The 22,366-nt window shown below is 50.9% G+C and overlaps 2 protein-coding genes across 6 annotated transcripts; both read left to right on the top strand.

Annotated features, from left to right (window-relative positions):
• The first annotated feature begins 357 nt into the window (after nucleotides 1-357).
• On the top strand, nucleotides 358-7,155 carry Zmynd19 (zinc finger MYND-type containing 19). Of its 4 annotated transcripts, none has more exons than XM_063228458.1 (6): nucleotides 358-615; nucleotides 1,717-1,776; nucleotides 3,006-3,112; nucleotides 3,751-3,960; nucleotides 6,075-6,381; nucleotides 6,599-7,155. In XM_063228458.1, exons 1-6 carry the CDS (start codon nucleotides 565-567, stop codon nucleotides 6,740-6,742), a joined length of 879 nt encoding a protein of 292 aa, XP_063084528.1. In that variant the 5' UTR covers nucleotides 358-564; the 3' UTR covers nucleotides 6,743-7,155. The 4 variants fall into 4 exon arrangements, with proteins under 4 accessions (XP_063084528.1, XP_063084537.1, XP_063084541.1 ...); XM_063228467.1 differs by having other exon boundaries at nucleotides 362-615; nucleotides 3,820-3,960; XM_063228471.1 differs by having other exon boundaries at nucleotides 365-615; nucleotides 6,075-6,255.
• Nucleotides 7,156-10,905: 3,750 nt separating this feature from the next.
• On the top strand, nucleotides 10,906-21,992 carry Dph7 (diphthamide biosynthesis 7). 2 transcript variants are annotated; one of them, XM_005005070.4, is made up of 10 exons: nucleotides 10,909-11,103; nucleotides 11,270-11,400; nucleotides 12,123-12,210; nucleotides 13,245-13,339; nucleotides 13,507-13,679; nucleotides 14,980-15,049; nucleotides 15,138-15,203; nucleotides 15,358-15,530; nucleotides 21,345-21,503; nucleotides 21,609-21,992. In XM_005005070.4, exons 1-10 carry the CDS (start codon nucleotides 10,945-10,947, stop codon nucleotides 21,767-21,769), a joined length of 1,275 nt encoding a protein of 424 aa, XP_005005127.2. In that variant the 5' UTR covers nucleotides 10,909-10,944; the 3' UTR covers nucleotides 21,770-21,992. The 2 variants fall into 2 exon arrangements, with proteins under 2 accessions (XP_063084502.1, XP_005005127.2); XM_063228432.1 differs by lacking the exons at nucleotides 21,345-21,503; nucleotides 21,609-21,992 and adding an exon at nucleotides 19,825-21,338 and having other exon boundaries at nucleotides 10,906-11,103.
• The last annotated feature ends 374 nt before the right edge of the window (nucleotides 21,993-22,366 follow it).

Genomic DNA, 22,366 nt, shown 5'->3' with positions numbered 1-22,366 from the left:
CGGGCTTGAGAGTCCGGTGGCGCCCATTACGGGCACCCGTAGCCGACCCCAGCGGGCCATAGGCCCGTGAGGCGGCGGAGGAAGGCGGCCAAGGTCCAGATGCGGCGGTCAGGCGGGCTCCCGCCTCCGTCCGGCGCACAAAGCTTCCCGCGAAACTGACGTCCACACGCCCGCCGCGCAGGCACCGCCCCCGATCGCCCCTCCCCCTCCCCCGCGCTCGCCCTTCCTCCAGCGCGCCTGCGCATCCGTTCTCCTCCCATTGGCCTTTGCGCGGCGGCGCGCGCCGGCCGGCGCAGGGCGCATCCCACGATTGGCCGGGCGACGGCCGCCGGGGGTGTGTCCCGGCCCCTCCCCGCCCCCTTGGCTCCGTCCGCGGGGTACGCGCGCGGTGGCGGCGGCGGCGCGTGGCAGGTCCACCTAGCGCGAGGCGGTGGTGGCGGCCCGAGCTCTGCTGAGCCTCGTCCGCCCGGGGCCCGCCCGGCCCGACCCCGGCCCCGGCCCGCCCCGGTCCGGCCCGCCGCCCCCGAGGGAGCGGTGCTGCCGGCCGAGAGCGCAGGCCTGGCCATGACCGACTTCAAATTGGGCATCGTGCGGCTCGGCCGGGTGGCCGGGAAGGTGAGCGGGCGGGAGGCGGTGCGGGTGGGCGGGGTGCGGTGGCCCCTGGCGCGCCCCCGGCCTCCAGGCGCCCTGCGCCCGCCGGGCCGCAATCGCTTAGGACCCTAGGGCTTGGCGGGCCTAGCGGCTGCACCTGCGCACCTCCGAGCCCGCGCCGGGCCGGGAGGAGCTACCGGAGCCGGGACGCGGGGCGGTGTCGCTCCCTCGCCGGCCCCAGTCCCCGGCACGTGCAGTGCCTCGGCACCCGTGGGCCTATAGGCCCTGCCCCTTGCAGTGGCCGCTGCTCGGAAGGGAGGGAGGAGCGGGGCAGGTGAAGTCTGGTAAAGGGAAACGGACTCAAACCCTGAAAGCCAGGAATGAGCTGGCGCGGAGGACTCTGAAGCTGGGGTTTTATTACTAGGGAGCGGGAGCCTTAAGGCGGCTCTGAGACCCCTTCCAACGCAGAAATCCACTCACGAATGTTAGTCCCTAAAGTTGTTCTTGGGAACGTTTCATACCAAAAGCTAAGAAAGTAATCCGGTGAGCACGTGTACTGCCGCCCAGCATAAGGTGCCATCCTCTCCCTCAACTTCACTGAAACACTGTGGACACTAGCGCCTTAAAGTTCGGTGCAACCTGTCAGAGTTGGACCTGTGTGGTTAGTTGTTGGAGCCCGGTAGTCTCTCCACTGTGCAAACAAAATAAGCCCCAGCTGGCTCTGGACACCTCCGCCTTAGGGTCAGTGGGGTGGAGTAAGGCCCCCACCTGCTGATCTGGAAAAGATGTAGCCTGTGCTGCTATAGCTGTAATTGTCAGGGTCTTCACACTTACTCTGTATAATTTGGCGGGGTGGGGGGTGTGTGTGGGGGCCCTGGGAATCGAACCTAGGACTTTGTACTTACCAGGCAGACACTTATGCCACTGAATTATATTTTCGGCCTCCTATGTGATTTTTGTTTTGTTTTTGGTACTGGGAATTGAACTCAGGACCTCGCACTTGCCAGGCAGGCGCTATGCCACTGAGCTACATCCCCAGACCCCTCTTATGTAATTCTTTTTTTTTTTTTTTCACTTGAAGATTATGGTTTAATTATGTAATTCTTGATGTGTGGTAATTTCCAGACCAAGTACACGCTGATAGATGAGCAGGACATCCCGTTGGTGGAGAGCTACTCCTTCGAGGTGAGGGCAGCATCTGTATCCATGCTACTTTGGTTGGGTGCAGGGAGGGGTCAGGAGGAATGAGTTTCCAACCCTGCATAGTGAAAACTAGAGACCTTGCATGCTCAGGTGTCACCATGGTCAAACTTCAGGCTTCTTGGGCTTTCTCACTTTCACCTGTTGCTAGCTCTTGAAAATACTGTATTTTGTCGTGCCTGTGATTGGATGCCTGTTAAAATGAATGACGTGTTTGCCTCCTTTATTCCTCTGTCCTCTTTGCCCCTTCCTAAGCATCTTAAGAGCCACTCTCTCCATCTGGTGGCTGTGGCCCCTCTGGTCAGTGGTCCTGACTCTTTCATCTCAGTGCCTAACACTTCTGTAGCCAGTAATTGTCCACCTTGTCCATGAGTGTTTCACCCTTGCTGAATTGTGAGCTTATATAAGGATGGGGACATTTTTATCCATAGGTTTCATTTATTTATTTACTTAATGGTATCTTTTTTTGTCTTTTTCGTTTTTATTGGTACCAGGGATTGAACTCACGACTGCCTGCTTGCAAGGCAGGCACTTACGCCGCTGAGCTAAATCCACAGCCCCAACTTAATGGTATCTTTTTGAGACAGATTCTTATTATATTGTCCAGGCCAGCCTTGAACTCAATCTTCTTGTCTTAGCTTCCTGAGTACTGGAATTACTGACATGCATCCCCATTCCCAGTTTCTCCACAGTATTTTTTTCTTGTCCACAGTATTTTGCAGGGAGTTGTTCTTGAGGATTTTTTTACTAGAATGGAGGACAGTTGGGGACATGGGACGTGATGTTTGGTGGCCTGTGTCAGTGGGAACTCCTGGAGGCCTCTAGTATCTCTATGATGCAATTTGTCCCTTTGGCTGTACATTTCATTTGATTTTTTTCTTTGCCTTCCTTTTTTTTTTTTTTTTTTTTTTGTCTTTTTCATTTTTATCGGTACCAGGGATCGAACTCACGACCACCTGCTTGCAAGGCAGGCACTTATGCTGCTGAGCTAAATCCCCAGCTCCCCCCAGCTGCTTTTTATTTTTTCCTTTAAGATAGGGTCTCACTAAGTTGCCCAGATTGTTCAAACTTGCCATCCTCTTGCCTTAGCAGTCTAGGGTGCTGGATCACAAGTGTATGCCACCACACTCAGCTTTGCTTGATTTTCTTAAGTGGGATTTGAAACATTGCTGAGAATTGGAGGCTTTTAACAGACCTTTCCGTGTTTCTTTCAGGCTCGAATGGAAGTAGATGCAGATGGAAATGGTGCTAAGATATTTGCATATGCCTTCGACAAAAACCGAGGCCGGGGATCAGGCAGGCTCCTCCATGAGCTGCTGTGGTGGGTATTTTCTTTTCTTTCTTTCTTTTCTTTCTTTTTCCTTTTTATCGGTACCAGGGATCGAACTCACGACTGCCTGCTTGCAAGCAGGCACTTATGCCTCTGAGCTAAATCCCCAGCCTGTGGTGGGTATTTTCTGGCTGCCTTGTCTCTACCAGTCCTACTGGGCTGTGTTGGGCTCTGGTTGCTGCAGGCAGCAGAGCCCCCATCAGGCAGAGCTGAACTGACCTCACCTGGATTTGAGAGTTGTGTCTTTGCCACTAATGAAAAGAATGGTGAATTTGCATGTAGTGGCACCAAGTAGGCTTTCTGCTGGGAGGGATCTTTTGGAGAAGAGGAGGTCTTAACCAGGCTTATGCTGAGTTTGGCAGTGGGACATGGGCACCTGCTCCTTGATATGCACCGTAGTGCTTGGCTTGGGAACTACGTAATGCAGAGCTTGACTCCAAGCTGAATGCATAGGTGGGTTTTGAATTCCACTGTGGCTGTCATTGTCCAGCCCTTAAATCCAGGGTAGAATCATCCATGTGGTCCCATCCTGTCTGGGCAGGGATTTTGGTTTCTCTTTACATTCCTCGTCAGTAGGATGGGGCAGTTCAGACTCTGTGACTGGTGCTTCTTTTCTGTTGGACTTGCAGTGTTGCCTGCCTAAGCAGAAATACCTGCGAGACATGGAGGTGGCACTCTAGGGAGTTGTCTTTTTCTAGGGAGCGTCACAGGGGTGGCGTGGCTCCCGGCTTTCAGGTGGTACATCTTAATGCTGTGACTGTGGACAATCGCCTGGACAACCTGCAGCTGGTGCCATGGGGCTGGCGACCTAAAGCTGAGGAGACCTCCAGCAAACAGAGGTGAGTTTTCCCAGCAGCACCTCATGCTCTGCCCTTGCTGTCTCTGTGTCCCTTTGGGCCTGCATGATTTTTTTTAACACCAAAGTATGGAGTCCTCCTTGGTTTCACGGATGTGGGAGGAATTTTGATGGTTCTCTTTTTGGGTTGATCAGGTGATAATTGGCTGTAGGATCCTGTAGCTTGATGGTGTGGGTGGGGGCCAGTATTAGGCCACACCCTTATGGCTTCCTCCTGTTGCATATGTGTGGTCTGTTTGTCACAAGTCTATTGGGAATTTTTCCTTAATGTGAAGGAAGCAAGAGTACTGTGGTTCTGAAGATTGACCTTATGGCCTCTGCTGGGGTCTCCATGGTCTTGGGAATTGCATACTGCATGAGCTTTTCTTTTGGCAGTGCAGGGCCAGTTGCCCAGGACTGGCCCAGCTGTTAGGCTCAAGTAGTCCTTGGGAAGAGTGAGGAGCCAGCAGGGTCAGGTTTAGGGGTGAGCTAGGCCCAGGGGTGCCCAGCCCCACTTGTGTTACTGGCCACTTAATGCAGCCTTTCTTTCTTTTTTCTTTTTTTTTTTTTTTTTGGTACTGGGGATCAAACTCATGACTGCGCGCTTGCAAGGCAGGCACTTATGCTGCTGAGCTAGATCCCCAGCTCCAGCCTTTCTTGATATTGTCAGTGCTGACTGCTGTAGCAAATGAGCGACAAGCATGATTAAGCTTCAGGGTTTGGGGGTGTATGGAGGTCCTTTACAGTCTCTGCCTTTGGGTCATGTCAGAGCCCTGCACTACTCAGGTGGTAGTGATGGTCCCTGTGCCACCATTGTAGGCCTGTGTGGTGTTTTGCAAACTACACACTTATCACATCCTACATGGACCTCACGGTGAGGGTAGAGCCAGTGAGTGCCTTGGCTGCTGGTTTTGTTCCTGCTCTCAGTCAGTATTTTGACACTTAATTCCCTCTGATCTCTCCCACCTCCACGGGATTGAACCCAGGACAGTGCCATCACCTCTAGTTGTATTGTCTCTTAGGACTATTCCTAACATTGAAGTAGACAACAGCAGCAGCAGCCCCTAATGTCACTAGTGTGGCTCATCATGCTGTGACTGAGTGTTACCTTTATTCCCGTTAATATCTCCTTAAAGCTACACACACAATAGTGGCAGTTTCGAACTCCTTTGGGAGAAGGGACAGTTACAAGCCAGGCACAGTGGATGTAGGGCCCTGTTGAGGCTCCTTGGGGAAGAGTCCTAGTGGGGCTGTGTCTCAGAGGCAGCCTGTTGCAGGTGGGTGGTCACCTGTCAGGTATGGGTTTTAGAATGCAAGAGCATGTGGTCAGACTCTGAGTGTGGTTAGTGTTAGACCAGGAGTAAAGTCCCAGCTGGCCTGAACTTGTGGTCCTTTTGTCAGCTGGGAGGAGGACACTGGCTTCTCTCAGGCTCTGAATTTCTCCTTTGCTTTCCCCTTACTGGGCACTGGACACTGTGGCACAGTGATTACCCCATGTGCTGTGTGTCCTCTGAGCCCCCAGAGGGTACTCCTGAGCATTTGTGCAATTGCAAGGCTGCATGGAAGGCTCAGGAAGGAAGCAGCTAGAGCCTTTTCCACATACTGGACCTTCTAGCCAGCCACATTGAGGGCAGGATGGTGGAGAGGTGGGTTCATTGGCTCCCAGATTACACGCTGTGCCTCCTTAAAGCCCAGGCAGGGCTTACATGCCTTGTTTCTTGTTTTTTGTTTTGGTTCTGGGAATCAGAACCGCATGCTTACCTGTGTCCTATATTTTTATTGGGACCTTACATTACAGCATGTGCTTTCCAGACCTCAGTTCTTACGGTGATTTTTGGTGGTATCTGGCTCACCCAGGCAAGAATAGTTTTCAGAAGGTCACAGGGCAGCTTGCAGTGTCGGGGAGTGGTTGCTCAGGGACCACTGGGGGTTCTACAGGTTCAGGGCAGGAGGGGCTGATGTCTCTGTCCAGTCACAGGCACTGGGCAGAGAGGCCATAGTGCTAAGCTGGAGTCAGGTTGTTGGGACACAGGTTGGGGTGGGAGTATCCCGACATCATTCTGGCCCATGTGCTGACTGAGTCTGGCAGGCATACACTGAGGTTCTGCTTTTTTTCAGGGAGCAGAGCTTGTACTGGCTTGCGATTCAGCAGCTTCCCACAGACCCCATAGAAGAGCAGTTTCCAGTCTTGAACGTAACTCGGTACTACAATGCCAACGGGGATGTGGTAGAAGAGGAGGAGAATTCCTGCACCTACTATGAATGCCACTACCCACCCTGCACAGCCATCGAGAAGCAGGTGCCGCAGAGCCCAACACACCTACCCTGCCACCCACCTGCAGTCTGGGCTCCACCCCAGCAGACCCTGGGTGCCTCCATTGTTCTTCCTCAGGGTGGCTGTCCCTTTGGTGTTGTGCCTGCCCAGGTGGGCATTCCTGCCCCCATGCATGAATCTTTCTGAGTTTGCTTGTGGTGCTGGGGATTGAACCCAGGCCTCTCATTCTGGACAAGCACTCTGTCCCTGAGGGCACCCCAGCCAGGGTTTGGGGTTTGTCAGGCCCTCCCAAGTTCCGAGATGTAGGTTCTGTCCCCCCTGTCTGCCCCCAGCCCCCATGATAAAGCCACAATGATCTATATTTCAGCTCCGGGAGTTTAATATCTGCGGGCGCTGCCAGGTGGCCCGGTACTGTGGCTCCCAGTGCCAGCAGAAGGACTGGCCTGCCCACAAGAAGCACTGTCGGGAAAGGAAACGTCCCTTCCAGCACGAGCTTGAGCCAGAACGATGACGGGCAATGGAGCTGCCATGCTGCACGTTCATGGCTTTTGGACACGGCGGAGACTGCGGTTGAATCTGGAGGTGCTGAGGAAGCCAGTGTCTGGTCCAGGACTGCCACCGTGAAACTCCCTATGGCACATGCAGTCTGTGGGGACAGTGCCCCTCCAGTGTTAATCTCCAGCAGAGACAAGGGGAGGTTCCCCAGGACGTTTCTCATTATTTATATGTTAATATGTTTGTAAACTCATGTACAGTTTTTTTTGGGGGGAGGGAAACAAGGGGATGGTTAGAAACACAAATAGAATAATTTGCTGTAATCCTCAAATGGCAAATAGTCGGCCACATGTCTAGAAACTGTCATGTAGCCGAGTTTCTGCCTGCACAGGTTATGTGTGAAAAGGCAGAGTAAAGGGTGAAACCATCTCTGTTTTGCCTGTCCTTTCATTCAGTTTAGGTTCAGGCTGGCTTTAGGGTGGAATTGGCTATGTGGCATGGGTTGGGAGGATCTGCCCTCATTCCACACAGGCCTCTGAGGAGCAGAGCGTGCTGGGCCTTTTTGAGAGGTTGGCTGGCAGTGCTGTCAGTGGCGGGGGCCCTGTGTGCTGGGTGCCCTGGACCTTTGTGCCGGTAGAGCCTCATCTTGGTTTATGCACAGTGCCTCCAAGACAGAAGCATTGAGCTTCCCAGAAGAATCTAGAGGGCTTGGCCAGCAGGCCTTTGGGTCTCTGGAGTCTGGACTGGTTTCATCTCTTCTCCCTCTCTCTGGGGGGCAGCAACTGAGGGCTGCTCAGCATCTCCACACAGAGCAGTCACAGGGAATTCAGCTCTGCTTTGTGGCTGTCATCTTGCCTGTCCTGAGCTCTGATCAGCCACCCAAAGTGACCCCATGTTGGTCTGTGTCTTAGTCACTGTCCTGTCATGGGGCCAAAATACCTGATGCCTGTAATGCAGGGTTAGGGTTGAAAGGAGGAAACGTTTATTTTGGCTCAGGTTTCAGAGGCTTTAGTTCATGTGTGACTGGCTCCAAGGCGGGAACTATGTGGCAGAGGGTCTGGCACAGGAAAGCTGCTCAGCCATGGCAGTCAGAAAGCAGAGGAGCATCTTTCCAGGCCGGTCCCTACCTTCTGAGAGCACAGTCAGCTGTGAACTGTGAGTCATGCCTGGGATTGTCAGCCTTCCAAAAGCCCCCTGGGACACAGGAGACTTGGGGATATTTTATTTTATTTTTTTGGTGCTGGAGATAGAACTCATGACCTTGTGCTTGCCAGGGGGGCGCTTAAGCCACTGAGCTAAATCCCCAGCCTCTTATTTATATTTTGGTAGTGGGACTCAACTCACGACCTTGCCTTTGCCAGGCAGACACTTACACCCCTGAGCTTAGACTGTATCCCAGGGGATATTTTACATCTACACAATAAGGCCTAGCCCGTTATCCTCCATGTTTTGTTTGTAGAACTGGGGATTGAACCCAGGCCCTGTGCGTGCAGCTACATTCCCAGCTCTTTTTCTCTTCAATTTGAGACAGTATTGCTAAATTGCCCGAGCTGGGTTCAAACTTGTGATTCTTCTGCCTTGGCTTCCTATAGTGCTGAGATTATAGGTGTGTGCCACCATGTCTGTTGCCCTATTCCAGTGATGGTGAGTCTTAGATCTTTCAATGATATGAACTGCCTGCCGTGGCATGCATGGCATAGGTTTGCCTCCACTGTCTAGAGCATTTCTGCCAAGTTAGGATCCTCTTTGTGTCCCTGGTAGGTGGCCTTTTCATGGCTTTTGTGTCTGTGAGCAGGGCCTGAGAGAAATGTGCTGAATTCTTAATGGTGGCATAATCACCTTGGGGTATTTCTTGAAGTTTAGGAAATATTTCATACCCTTGAACTTGCAGTAAGGCCTCCCCTTGGTGCATGCTTGCTTTCTTTTTTTTGGTGGGGGGTACTGGGGATCAAACTCAACGACTTCGCCCTTGCCAAGCAGGCACTTAGGCAGCTGAGCTAAATCCCTGGCCCCTTGGTGCATGCTTTCTGAAAGCCAGGGTCATTTATTGCTGGGTGGATGAGATCGTGCTCAGGCAGCAGCATTGGGAAGGGGAGGTACAAGTGACCGCAGCACAGTGGTTAGCTTGAACCGCTGGCATCCTAGAGCAAGAGTAATTCTGCAGCTTCAGGGTGCAACAGAGGCCAGGACAGTTGGGGTGGAGGGACCCTGGGTGGTTGTCATGTTGGGTGAACTAACAACTCTGGATGAGTCCCACAGACTGCAGGTCAAATAGTCTTAGAATCTTCAGGGGACTGGTCAGGTTGGGACATGAGTGTGTCTATGTCTCCTGCCCACTACAACTGCCCTACCCTGCATTCATCACCTCATCAGAAAGTGACACTGGGTAGCAGTGTCCAGCTTTCAACCCACAGGCAGGGGAGAGTTTGATGTGTTGGGGGGAGCCGGGATGCTGCTCTGGGGGTGGGGTGGGGTCTGCATACTGCTCTCCTTCCTGTTTGCTTCCCTAGCCTCTCGAGCTCAGGATCCTGACATCTTTGTATCCCTTATGTGAGGGTGTTCAGGGACTCCAGGGTGGGTGGGGTCTACCTCTACTGTTGGTGGCAGGCTGCTTGGTCTCAGTGTCCTGTGGTTGACATGGGAGTCTGAGGTTGGTCTGAATGCCCTGCACATACTCATTCGCTGCCTCCACCTCTGCTGCTGTCTGGACTTCCAGCCACAACTCCACCTCAGTCTAAGGGTTGGCTACCTGGGTGTCCCCTGGATGTCTGTCTCAGAGTGTGGACACCACAAACTGAGAGACCTCAAACAATAGGAGGGTTGTCCTTTGGAGGCCAGAGTTCTAATGTGTTCCACACACTGCATCTCTGTGAGCCTCTGGTCACACCCTTGGTTTGCAGACATGCATTCTAGTTTTCACATGTGGTCTTGTGTCCCTGGTCTTCTGTTTCTGTCCAGATATCCCTCTTCATAAGGATAGCTGTCATTCTGTCGATATCTGCCCTAATGCTACAGTTGAGTGGGCCAAAATGGTCCAGGGTCTTGTGTACAGCAAAGAAAGAATTGAGCATATGCCTCAAATCTACTAAATTTATTGAAAATTTTAGGGCAGCAGCAGGAATAGGCAGAAGGACAAAGTGGAAAAAAAGGATTTTGTTTGCCTTTTTTTTTTTTGTAATTGGTACTGAAGATCGAACTCACAACCACAGGCTTGTAAGGCAGGTGCTTATGCCATTGAGTTAAATCCCCAGCCCTAAAAAAAAGGGGTTTATAACACAGGCTTCCAGTATTTGTAGGGTCGGACATCCTTGGTGCTAGGTGCCTCCTGCTGTCTCTACTGATGTAAATGATCTCCAAATTTAAGTCTGAATAATCCATTGGGGTGGTGGTGTGTTTAGGATTGAGTGGCAGGAAGGGCGCTGGGTCACACAACTTCTTGTTTTAGGGTTATGGGAGCATAATGACCATTAGGGTGTTGAAATGTTTACAGCTGAATGGAGGGAAGGCAGTGACTCCATTCCTTCATTTCTTACTGTACTACTATAGTCTTTTTTTTTTTTTTTTTTTTTAGTACCAAGGATTGAACTCACAATTTCGCATTTGCCAAGCAGGCACTTATGCCGCTGAGCTAAACTCCCAGCACCTTGAAGTCTTTGTAGCCCAGGCTGGCCTAGAACTCAGGGTGATCTTTTTGCCTCAGCTTCCCACGTGCTGGGATTGCAGCATACGCCTGGACTAAGGTTTCATTTTAATTTGGCCTCCATAGACACGCTGTGAACAAAGGTCACACTCTGGAATCCTGGGGGTTAAGTCTTGAGCATATCTACTTTAGGAAGACACAGTTAAACGTGCAGAACCCCAAGGTTTCACTACAGTGTTGGTTAACCTTGGACGCGTGGGGATCCTCCTTCCTCGGCCTATAGTGCTGGGGTTGCAGCACAGCCACGCCCGGCTGGTCCGGGAACACTTCAGCGTCTGCACGGCCTCCGACCTCGGAGGACCTGTCTCTTGCCCCTTCCCAGGCCGTGGCCCGCCTCGCGCGCGGCTCCTGCTTCGGGTCCCGTCTGGCGCGCGCTCCTCTGCGTCCCGCAGCCCTCGCCCATCTCCTCAGTCCTGCGGGGCGGCCGCTCCTGCCCCCCCCCCCCGCCTGGCTCGGCAGAAGCCCCGCCCCACGCACCGGAAGGTGTAAGGAGGGGCGTGCGGCGTTAGGCGGGCTGGATGGCGGGCACCCGGCTGTGGGAGCTGCAGGCTGTGGACACTGGGCTCAGTGCGGACACCGTGGAGTGGTGCCCGCTGGAGGGCTGTCGGCGCTTGCTGGCCTGCGGCACCTACCAGCTGCGCGGCCCCGAGAGCGCTCCCGAAGGCCCGGGGGAAGAGGTATGGAGGAGGGGGACCAGCAACAACAGCCCCAGCCCAGACACCAGAGAGCTCGGACCACTAAGATTGAGGAGTTCTGCTTCTAGACTCCCTACCTGGGAAGCCTTCCCGGATTCCCCTGGTTTCTGGGCTGCTGTTAAGGTAATCAGAAGTGTATGTTTCTTAGGTCCCAGTGTTTGAGCAGCCACAAGTTCGTCTTGGCCGCGTCTACCTGTACAGTTTCAGTGAGGACGACTCTGAGTATCCCCTGGTCGAGGTCCAAAGGCGAAATACGTCTGGAGTGCTGGACTTGAAATGGTACTACCTTGGGAACCACCCCATCCGGCCTGGTATTTGTTGGAGCATCTAAATGTTCATGTAATGGGACCTGGGTCTGAGGGCCTTCATCAAGATGGGAAACACCTACTGTTAGAGTATTCTGGCGCAGCACAGAAGTAAAAGTACAAAACGAACAGGTTTATTGAGGATGTGGAAAGGAGCAAACAACCTATGGTTTGGGCTGTCTCCTTCGACGAGATACAGAGAGGCAGAGGGTTATATGACCTCTGATCAGAAGTAGTGCATGGGGTGGATATTGATAATTTATGAGGAACCGATTGGAATTCTCTGTGCGAGCAAATGGGAAGGGGATTTGCAATTAGGGCTGAAAAAGAAGCAGGAAGTGGTAAGTGTTTTTGTTTTGGCCTTCTGCCACATTAGACCACCACCATAATTGTACAGTAATTTATACTAGGGCAAGAACCTTTCTCCTACACTGTGGTCTCTTCTTGCCATCCCACCCTCCTATTGTCAGGTGGTCTGGTAGATGCTTGGCTGGGGCTTCTTGCCCTTGTTTCCTAGGCTAGACCGAGGATCACTCCGGGAGGCAAAAGGAGTTCTGACCCTGTAAGCCTGGAACCCTTTGGGTTGGCTATTGGATTGTGGGTTCCAACTGGCTTTGGAGCTGAAACTAAATGAAAAATCCCAAGATAGAAATGCTCCCTATGCTGCTGGGTTCTGACAGTGCACTCTGTCCCCAGGTGCCACATCCTGGTGGCTGGCTGTGGCGTCTTGGCTGTGGCAGATGCCAGTGGGTGTGTACAGTTGCTCCGCCTGGTGGTGTCTGAGGTGAGTGTCTGGCTTGTGGATGGAGAGGACTGAGGAGGGGGCTCCCTAAAGCGGTCTGTTTAGTGCTGGAAGTGTCCTGAACATTCTAAGAGGCTCAGGGTTTCTTTAAGTTGTACTGGGTTCTAGTGAGAGAAGGTGACCTTATGTGCCCTGCAGAAGAGCGACAACAAGCTCTTTACTCTGTGGGCTGGAGGTTCTGCAGGGACAGTGGGGCAGGGCTGTCTAGGGTTGATCCTGGGCCTGAGAGTGGCAGTGGTACTCATGTATGAAAGATCTTCCAGGAGAGCAGCCAGTTCCTGTGTGATCAGTTTCTGAATTTCCATGGTGACCTGATCCTGTACTATGCTTTGGCAGAATGAATTCATCCTTCGAGAGATGGTGGGGAACAGGGAGCCTCCTGAGTACTGTGATGTCGCCTGTCCCTACCACGTGCTAACAGGGAGTCAGGGATACACTGGCAGGAGCTGCAGTCAAACTGGGCAAAGGTCCCTTGAGCTGATGTGTCGAGGGCCTAGGCAACAAGGGCCAGAGCAGTTGTTCATTCTAGAGGTGAGGGAATGAAATGTCCAAGACCAGGTTTCAGGCAGAAGCAAGTACATCCAATAAGGAGATTTGAACCCCACTGGGTGGCTGCTGAAAGTGTCACCACTGTCAGGTGTTTAGGTAGTAAAACCCACTGGTCTTAGGCGAGGGAAGTAGTATTTGAATGGCTATCGTGGCTTCTGAAATAGAAGCTGATGAAAGTTCCCACTGTCCCCATCTTTGAAGACTGAATGGGCCAGGTCCCTGGAAGCCTGCACGTACCCTTTCAAGCCCAGAAAGTAGTGTCATGTGTGAGAGAACACAGATGGTGAAGCAAGAGACTGTCTTGTCCCTTGCTCTCATGTGTGGGGAAGTTGGCTGAGTACAAGGGTCTTAAACCCTGCCCAGTGCCCAGCATGTAGCAGACTGGGAGTGGCCTGTGCCTCGTGCCCACCTGGGGAGGGATCAGTGGAACAAGGCTCGCCTGTGCAGGGCTCCTTTCTTTCTAGTAGGAGAGCACACCTTTCCTGGAACCTTGGTCCAGCCTTTCTCTGGGGGAGGAGCGTCTGGCCTTGTCCCTGGATTGGTCCACAGGGAAGCGTGGAAGGTAAGGCCCAAGCTTGGTGAGGGGGCCCTCTCTGTCTTTTCTCTGACAGCTGATTCCTGTGTGTAAGCTAGTCCTGATCTAAAAACCAGGAAAGTCCTAGCATGCTAATTGAATGGTGGTAACATTGTTGGGAGAAGCTGATGGCTCCCTCATCTCTTCATGTTTAGGCCCAGTGACCAGCCCTTGAAGATCATCAGCAGTGATTCCAAGGGGCAGCTGCACCTTCTTGTGCTGGATGAGGCGGGGCCCAGGCTGCAGCAGGTAGCCACATGGCAGGCCCATCACTTTGAGGCCTGGGTCGCTGCTTTCAACTACTGGCAGACAGAAGTTGTGTATTCTGGTCAGTGTCCCTTGCTGAATGTGGTCATGGTGGGAATGACTGCAACACAATGGAGAAGATGGGCAAGGGCGGCAGAGAATAAGGGATCTGGCAAGGGTTGAGGCATCTCCAGCCTGCATCGAGACTCTGTTCCCTGAGTCAGTGGCTGTGGCCAGCAGTGCTTACTGTTCCATAGGAAGCCATGCTACCTGCCTCCACTCGGCCTGTGTGCCATTCTCAGTTTCTACACTTCTTCCGGCTGCTGGTTTCTTTGATTTCAGGCTGTAGTTTACCTTCTGAAGGAAAAGAAAGCATGAAAGAAATGAGGTGAATTTTCTGGTCCTTTGAGTGGTTTGTACTTTGGGGAAACCAGTGTACAATGAGAAATTAGCAGCTGAGCAGCTTCAGAGAGCTCCTCTTGCATAGGCGAAGATAATTCATAGGAGGTGGAGGTGCTAGGCTTCATAAGAGAACAGAACAGGAGCCACCAATTTGTGAAGAGCCAAAGAAAAAAGCTAATCCCCACTCCCCTTTTGGGGGGAGGATATTAGAGATGGAACCCAGGAAAATTCTATCACTGAGCTACATTTACAGACCTTTGCTTTTCAGAGAGGGTCTCCCTGGGTTGGACAGTCTGGCCTTGAATTTGTGACCCTCTTGCCTCAGGCTGATAGATATGCAACAATGTGCTGGCCAGTCTGACCCCTTTTGTGTGGGTGGATGGATAAATAGTGCTGGATGGTGGCTGGGCTGGGGGAGGGAGGTCATCAGGCCTTGATGTTTTCCTCCCCTCCTTCCCCGTGGGCCCTGCTTCTCAGCCCTTCTTCCATTCCCTCTGCTGCCACCTACCACCCTGTCTGGGTGTTGCTGGTCTTCAGACTGGTTGTGGGTCAGCGTGCCAGATCCCTGCTTTTTATCCTTTGTGGTTCTCTTCAATCCAGCCTGGGGTTGTTTTCCCTGTGGGTCACCAAGGGAATTCCCATTGCAGCCCAGGGGTGTATGCTCTGGTCTGCTGTTCCCTGTAGGCAGCTCCCTGTCAGGGGCCAGCCTAGACAGGCTGGATTGTGATGCTGAGCTTGGTAGTAGGCAGCCTGGCCAGTTTGATCTGGCACCTTTCCTGTAACTCTGTGGGTGTCATGTTTCTTCTCTCCCAGCCCTCCTGAAGTCTGAAGTAGGTGCAGTGGTAGCTGTTCCTGCTTTCTCTGGGGGCTCTCCTGTTCCAGGGCATCCTGACCTCAGGGACAGGACCCCAGGGTGACTTCACAGACACTCAGCTGTCCCTTGCTAGCTGTCCCATGACACTAGGCTTGTGTCAACACAGGGGGAGATGATGGCTTCCTGAAAGGATGGGACATCAGGACCCCTGGCTCATGTGTCTTCACCAGCTCAAGGTAACTGCCCAGGGTCAGCAAGTGGGGACTCAGGACCCAGCCCACAGGCTCCTGCCTCACCAGTGCTCAGGTTGGCTATTGTCTGCAGTCATACCATGGGCGTGTGCAGCATCCAGAGCAGCCTGCATCATGAGCACATCCTGGCCACGGGGAGGTGAGTGCCTGCCCTTCCACGTGCCTGTGGCTCACTATGCAGGGATCTGGGTAGGCAGAGGGGACAGGAAGAACAGAACGGCTCTTCTGGGAGGTGTCCTGCATCTGGGAAGGACTGACCACTGGTCCCATATGCTCTGGGTGGATGTTTCCAGCTACGATGAGCACGTGTTCCTGTGGGACACACGGAACATGAAACGGCCACTGGCAGATGCTCATGTGCATGGTGGGGTATGGAGGCTCAAGTGGCATCCATTCCACCAAGACCTCCTCTTGGCGGCCTGCATGCACCAAGGATTTGCGATCCTCAACTGCCCTGAAGTCACAGGTATGTGGGAATGTGCAGCTGGCTGGGTTTTTTGTCCACTTCATCCCAACCTCATTGCTCCCCTCTGCATCCATGGGAGACTTCAGATTTCATACACACTCTCACCTGCTTCTCCTCTAAGCCATCTGGCTCCTCCTACAGTCTGTAGCTTTTTGGCCTATTGGGCCCCTTGCAGGACACTGGCTCTTGTCATTTTCATGCAGCCCACCTCAGTTCTTGCTGTGGACTCTGGGCCCAAGTTCTGCTCACACCCAGTGCTTGGGCAGAGCTCTGCATTTGCTGAGCCCAGCTCTCAGCACCTTACTTCCGAGGATGCTGCTGTAGTCAGGGGTTGCAAGGAGAACAGTTACATACAGGACACATAATTTATAGTATTATTTATAACAGTCACCCAAGGAATTAACTACAAAGAAAGTGTAGGAAATCTGTCCATATCACTAAAGACCTAGAAAATCCTTCAGAAGGCATGCATCCCATGGCAATAACCTGTATGAGTTCAGCTGAAGACCCAGAGCCCATGACAATGACCCATGCAAGTCTGTCCCACAGATCTGCGCGGGGAAGGCCCAGAGGCAGCAGTGAAGCTAGAAAATCTGTGCCAGCAGGGTGAAGAATCTTTGCCAGTAGGTTGAGGGTTCTATACTGCAGCCAAGACATGATACTCAAAATAAGAACCAGGGCTCCCATGAAAAGTACTCTAGCCATTCTCAGCAACAATGAGGTTCTGAGCTTCTCTGACTGTGAGAATGGCTGAATATGTATCAGGAAGCCAGCATGACAAGCTTCTCCTGGAGTTTAAATAGCAGACATCTTCTGCTTTGGAGCCTGGAAACAACACTCAAAGTAAGGACCAAAGTGAACCGCAGCCACTCTCAGTGACAAGGTCCCGAGCTCCTCTGATGATAATAGCCGAGTTCGTATAAGGGGAGCCAGCATGATGAGCTCCTCCAGAAAAGCCAGCGGCTCCAGACAACGGCAACACTTAGGAGAACTCACAGCGCCACTGTTCCTCTCCGGGCTCCTTTGCATGCTGGCAGCAGCCCTCAGGTGGGCCGTCCACACTCAGCACCACACTGATTCAGTTCAGCTGGTTTTTAAGTGGACCACCAGTTACCAATCCATTATAGATGCTGTGGCGTCTCTAGCATGAACTGCCAACATCTAGGCTGTTTCTCGTGTCCCCTGTCCTGTGTCTACTGCTAGCCATCCGCCACCTCCTATGTCTACCCTGGCTGTGTGCCTCTCTTTTGCTTCCTGCCTTTTCTTGCTTGCTCAGTTGCTGTAGCTTAAAACAGCTGATGTCTGTTATCTTTTCGTACTGCTCACAGTGCCCTTTTGCTCTGAGTGCCACATTTGCCGCATCCTGAACACTTCAGTTTGTCAGATCATTAGTCTCGCACGTGTCACAGGTGTTTTGCTGTCTCCCTTGTGATTTCTCTGTAGACCAGGCCTGTTTATGAGCAGACTGTGTAGAGTTGTGATTTCTGTCTGCCCTGCAGCTCCCCGGCACCTGCGTGAGAAGAGCATATGTCCACAGGGCTATGGTCTGTGCTTGTGGCCAGGCCTACTGTCTGGGTCGATGTGAAGGTGGGGTCTGAGTCTGCACATCTCTTTCCCCATGCTTTCTGCCAGTGCATTTCTGTGTCTTAAGACTCTGTGTTCAGTGATGTGGGTGTAATTTCCCCATCTGCTCCTGGTTCACCCTTTTCTCATTAGCGTATCTCTTATGCCTGGTGACATTTTTGTTTCAAACTCGATTTGGCTGATACAGTGTACTAACTGCTTATCCTTTTCTATTCCTGTCTGCATCATTTCTACTTTTTGTCGGTAGTCTTCATCCTCCCAGTGCCTCCTGCTGGAGATGTTGGCTGCCCATGGGAATGAATTCTGGCCCCTTTGTGAAGATGGCATCTGCCAGGTCTCCCCTGTAGACAGAGTCTCACTATGTAGCCCTTGAATTCACAGTGATCTTCCTGCTTCAGCCTCCTGAGTACTGGGATTACAAGTGTGCACTGCCACTCCTGGCTTTCATGTCCTCCTCTAAATGAATCTATTCCAATGCCTGCTCCTTCCTGGCTTGAGTCTTGCCTGAATGAGTTGTTATGACTTTGAGAACTGGTGACTCCTGCCTTCTATAGGAGTGTTGCTTTGCAGTTTTTTGTAAGGTTGGACTTTCTCCTCTCTCGTATACCTGCCTGCATTTATTTTTATTTTATTTTATTGTTTTGTTTTGGGACAGAGTCTAGTTATGTAGTTCAAACTGGCCTTGAACTTGCAGCAGTCCTGTCTCAGGACCACCCACCCAGCTTAATGGATTCTTATTTTCTTACTCAGTGGGTTCTAATCCATTATTGCCCTGGTCATATAATGTTCAAGCTGTCCAGAGTCTTCCTGTGAAAGGCTCTGTAGGCTGGCATCTCTTCTTTGCTCATGTCCCATTGTTTATTTGAACATGTGCTTCCTTTTTGGTACAGTACATTCCAGGTTCATTTTGTATTTTCTCAGTCCCAATCTTGTAATCAATTATTTTTCCAGGGAGTCTTGCATCTTCCTAGTGGTAAATGCTGTTTAGAAATCAGGATCTGAGTAGGGTATGGTGGCACATGGGAGGCTAAGGCAGGAGGATTGCCATGAGTTTTGTTCCAGCCTGGACAGTGAGTTCAAGGTTATCTTGAATTGCATAGTGAATTCTGTTTCAAAAACAAACAAACAAACAAACAAAAAACCACGTATGCCCTGGAAGTTTCCTGGGCTACACAAGTTCAAGGCCAGCCTGGACTATGTAGTAAAAGCCTGTGTCAAACAAACAAACATATAACATTCTATATACCTTTCTTTTGTTCTTTGCTCACTTCATTTAAATACATAGTCTGTTTCTGGGAGGCTGAGGCAGAAAGACTGGAAGTTGAAGCCCAGCCTGGGCAACTTAGTAAATTAGATTTTTTTTTTTTTGGTACTGGGAATCAAACTCACGACCTTGCGCTTGCCAGGCAGGTGTTTATGCCACCGAGCTAAATCCCCAGCTCAGTAAATGAGATTCTGTCTCAAAATTTACAAAGGCTGGGGCTGGGGATTTAGCTCAGCGGCATAAACGCCTGCCTTGCAAGCAGGCAGTTGTGAGTTCGATCACTGGTACCGATAAAGGAAAAAGACAAAAAACAAAAACAAAATTTACAAAGGCTGAGGATGTAGCTCAGTACAAGAGTTCAATTCTCAGTACCAAAACAAAAGTATTATAATTTAGCCGGGTGCAGTGTTGTGCTCCTGGAATCCCATCACTCAGGAGGTTAGACAGGAGCAGCACTTGAGCCTAGGAGTTTGAGATCAGCATTGGCAACACAGTGAGACTCTGCCTCAAAATATGGAAGAACAAAATAATAACCTTAGGAATACAAGCTGTGGTTCAGTGGCAGAGTGCTTGCCAGCATTCATGAATTTGACCCCCAGCACCTCAAAGATGAAAAGAAAATCTTGCTGCCATTCCATTTCAGTTTCCCCGGGACGTTATAACAGTATCCTGCACTTCATGTACTCATCTAGGTTTGTGTATAGGTTTTAGGTTTTTCTATTGTTTTACAATAGCAAATAATGGTTCCTGAGTACTTTGCTTTGCATATGCTTGCATTTGGTTGGAGAGATGCCCTTTGAGGTACTGTCTCCAGTGGACTCAGGGACAGAGGTAAACGAGAGCCTGGTTTGCTCCAATAGCCCAGCGTGGCCTTACCCACAGCACAGGCTCCCCGGCTTTCATAGGTGACAGTAGTTTAAATATTCACATCTGAAATTAGGAGTGAAATTCTTTACTTTTCATATGTTGAAGGACTGGTATATATATATATATATGTATATATATATACACACATACATACATATATATATGTATACATATATATACATATATATACATATATATATATATATATACACACATACATACATACATATATGTTTTTTTTTTTCCTTTTGGTACCAGGGTACAATCTCACACTTACCAGGCAAGCTCTTGAGTTGCTGAGTTAAATTCCCAGCCCCCTTTTTTTTTTGTCTTTTTGAGACAGGGTCTCACTATGCAGTTTAGGCTGACCTTGAGCTAGCTTTGTAGCCCAGGCTAGCCTTAAACTCACAGCAATCCTGCTTTAGCCTCCTGAGTGCTGGGATTACAGATGTGTGCCACCACCACCACTGGCTATTTTTGGTTTTAAATTATCTTTCTGCCTGCTTTTCTCTTTGATTCCTAATCTTTTTGCTTCTTGGTTTTAGAGCACTTTCTGAACTGGGAATATTTTCCCCCCAGGTACTACGGATTGAATCCAGGGCCTTTGTACTGAGCTGTCCCTGGGCCTTGATTGATTGATTGATTGGAACCAGGGCTCGAACTCACAACTTCATGCTTGCCAGGCAGGTGCTTGTGCGGCTGAGCTAAATCCCTGCCCTTGTTTTTTATTTTGCAATAGGATCTCACTAAGTACTAAGTTGCTGAGACTAGGCTCAAACTTTTTTTTTTTTTTTTGTCTTTTTCGTTTTTATCGGTACCAGGGATCGAACTCACGACTGCCTGCTTGCAAGGCAGGCGCTTATGCCGCTGAGCTAAATCCCCAGCCCCTAGGCTCAAACTTTTGATTGTCCTGCCTCAGCCTTCTGAGTGCTGAGATTGAACGTTTGTGCTACCCCACCTGACTTGCGCTGGAAATTTTTTGTTTGTTGTCAGATTTTCCCACTGTGTGATGTGTGTGTTTGTGCAGGGATGTGTATATGCATGTAAAAGCTTTTTAAAAAAATCTAATGTATTAATTTTGGGGGATCTTGCTGTGCTGCCCAGACTAAACTCAAACTCCTGGGTTCAAATGACCTTCCTGCCTCAGCCCCCTGAGTAATGGGACCATATGTGTACTACCATATTCTGCTCAATTTTTTTTTTTCCTGTGCTAGATATTGAGCCCATGGCCTTTTCACATGCCAGGCAAGTGTTCTACTACTAAGCTATACTTCAGCCCTATAATACTGACCACCAGTTTCTGACTTGGCCCCGCCTGCTCCTTCTTTATCTCAGCCACAATTAAGGGACCTTGAGCCCTCAGTCTGGTGGTGCTGACTCCCCCCTGGGGTCCTTGTCTCTGGAAAGATTCTTTGAGAAGGCTCCCAAATGTGGGGCTCCCTGCACCCTTGAGTGCTCAACACCTTTCCATGTAGCCTGGATCCTTGCAGGTCTGTGCAATCCAGCCTGGTTCCTGGGCTTTGGTCTCCTGTGTGCCCTGGGCCTTTCTTCCAGTGCCCATGCTGGATTCGGTTCTGATCACTACATTAGAGGTCTTGGCAGCAGTGCTTGGTCCTCAGGTGGGCTCCTTGGCTCACCTGCCACTAATGTCAGAGGCCACCTTGACTCGTTTGGCTGTGCTGGCAGGTGCTCCACCCACTTAGGTTTGGCTAGTTGCTTTCTTTCTGGGCCAAATGTTTTTCTGCACCCTCAAAGCTGTGTACCATAGGAACTGTTGGCCTATTTCTGGCCCTTTCTCCAGCCTCCGAGCTGCTCCATGAGCTCTCCAGAAAGTCACCATTTTGGGATCACACGAAGGAAGAGAACCTGCTTGATTTGGACTAGCCACATGTCATTGGCACTGTACTTGCAGGTCCCCCTGAGCTGTACCATGTATCTACTCCATTTCTCGTCAGTCCCTTCCTTCCCACCTGGCTGCTGCTTTGTCTTTTGCTTATGAACCTGAATTGAGGTCTAGCTCCCTGGGCCCTGTGTTCTGTAGCCCTAGCTGATCCGAAGGCCCATGGGGTAATGCCGTGCTCTGTTCTTTCTTGCTCCAGAGAAGCAGGAAGTGACGGTATTGGAGTCCCACAAGATGCCTAACTCACTGGTGTATGGGGCTGACTGGTCCTGGCTCTACTGTTCCCTGGAGCCAGTGCCTTCTGTGTCCCTTCCTGCCAGTGATGTAGGAAACCATGTCTGTGGCCTGAAAGTTGCAGGTGAGCCACTGGTGCCTTCCCAAGCAGACAACAGGGTGAGGATGGCAAGGGTGGTGCCGGAGATGACAGCTGGGTGAAGCTGCTGTTTTCTCTTGCTGCCCACAGAGGATGCATGGAACAGAAGCAGCCAACCACATACCCCAGCTAAGTTCTGTGACTCTGACCTCTACCTTGAAGGGGTGAACTCTGACATCAGGCTTCTGGCTACTTGCTCGTTTTATGACCATGCTCTCCACCTCTGGAAGTGGGAGGCCAGCTCAGCTTGAGGTCATAAGAGACTTATATATACCAAGAGTGATGCTCTTTGTGCTGGGCAGTTGGGAATGGACTGGATGATTCTTTTTGGCAGTGAGTGGGATTTTCCAGCTCCAAAATTATAAAGTTTCTTGGGTACATTTTGACTCTCAGCCCTTCACAATGTGTTAAGCAACTATTTATATTAATTAAATAAAGTTGTTTGGAAAAAAAAATTACTTCATAACATCAGAAGTAATTTTGTATTTCTTTTTTTTTTTTTGGTGCCAGGGATTGAACTCACTGATCTCACACTTGTGCCCCTGAGCTATATCCCCAGCGCCCCCAGAATGAATTTCTTTTGGTGTGGTGATCAATCCCAGGGACTTGTACATAAGATACACCCCCAGCCTCCAAGTATCTTTACAAGCACATGAAAAGGCCACCTTCTACCTGTGGTAGAGCAAAAGGAAGAGGTCCATGTGTACTTCTGAACTGGTTATACTTGTGAAGCAGGTGGAGGCAATGTGGGACACTAACTGCATTAACAAACTGATGGGCTTTCAAGTCCTGGACCCACAGCAACTGGAACCCAGGTCAGGCGTGTGACCCTTCTGGCTCCCACACAA

This window comes from Cavia porcellus, unplaced genomic scaffold (assembly GCF_034190915.1).
Source record: "Cavia porcellus strain 051 isolate PalLab524CR breed Dunkin Hartley unplaced genomic scaffold, mCavPor4.1 scaffold_1, whole genome shotgun sequence".
In the NCBI taxonomy this organism is placed as follows: Eukaryota; Metazoa; Chordata; class Mammalia; order Rodentia; family Caviidae; genus Cavia; species Cavia porcellus.
Note: the sequence above shows the minus strand (reverse complement) of the source record. Positions and strands in the feature narration are given on the sequence as shown.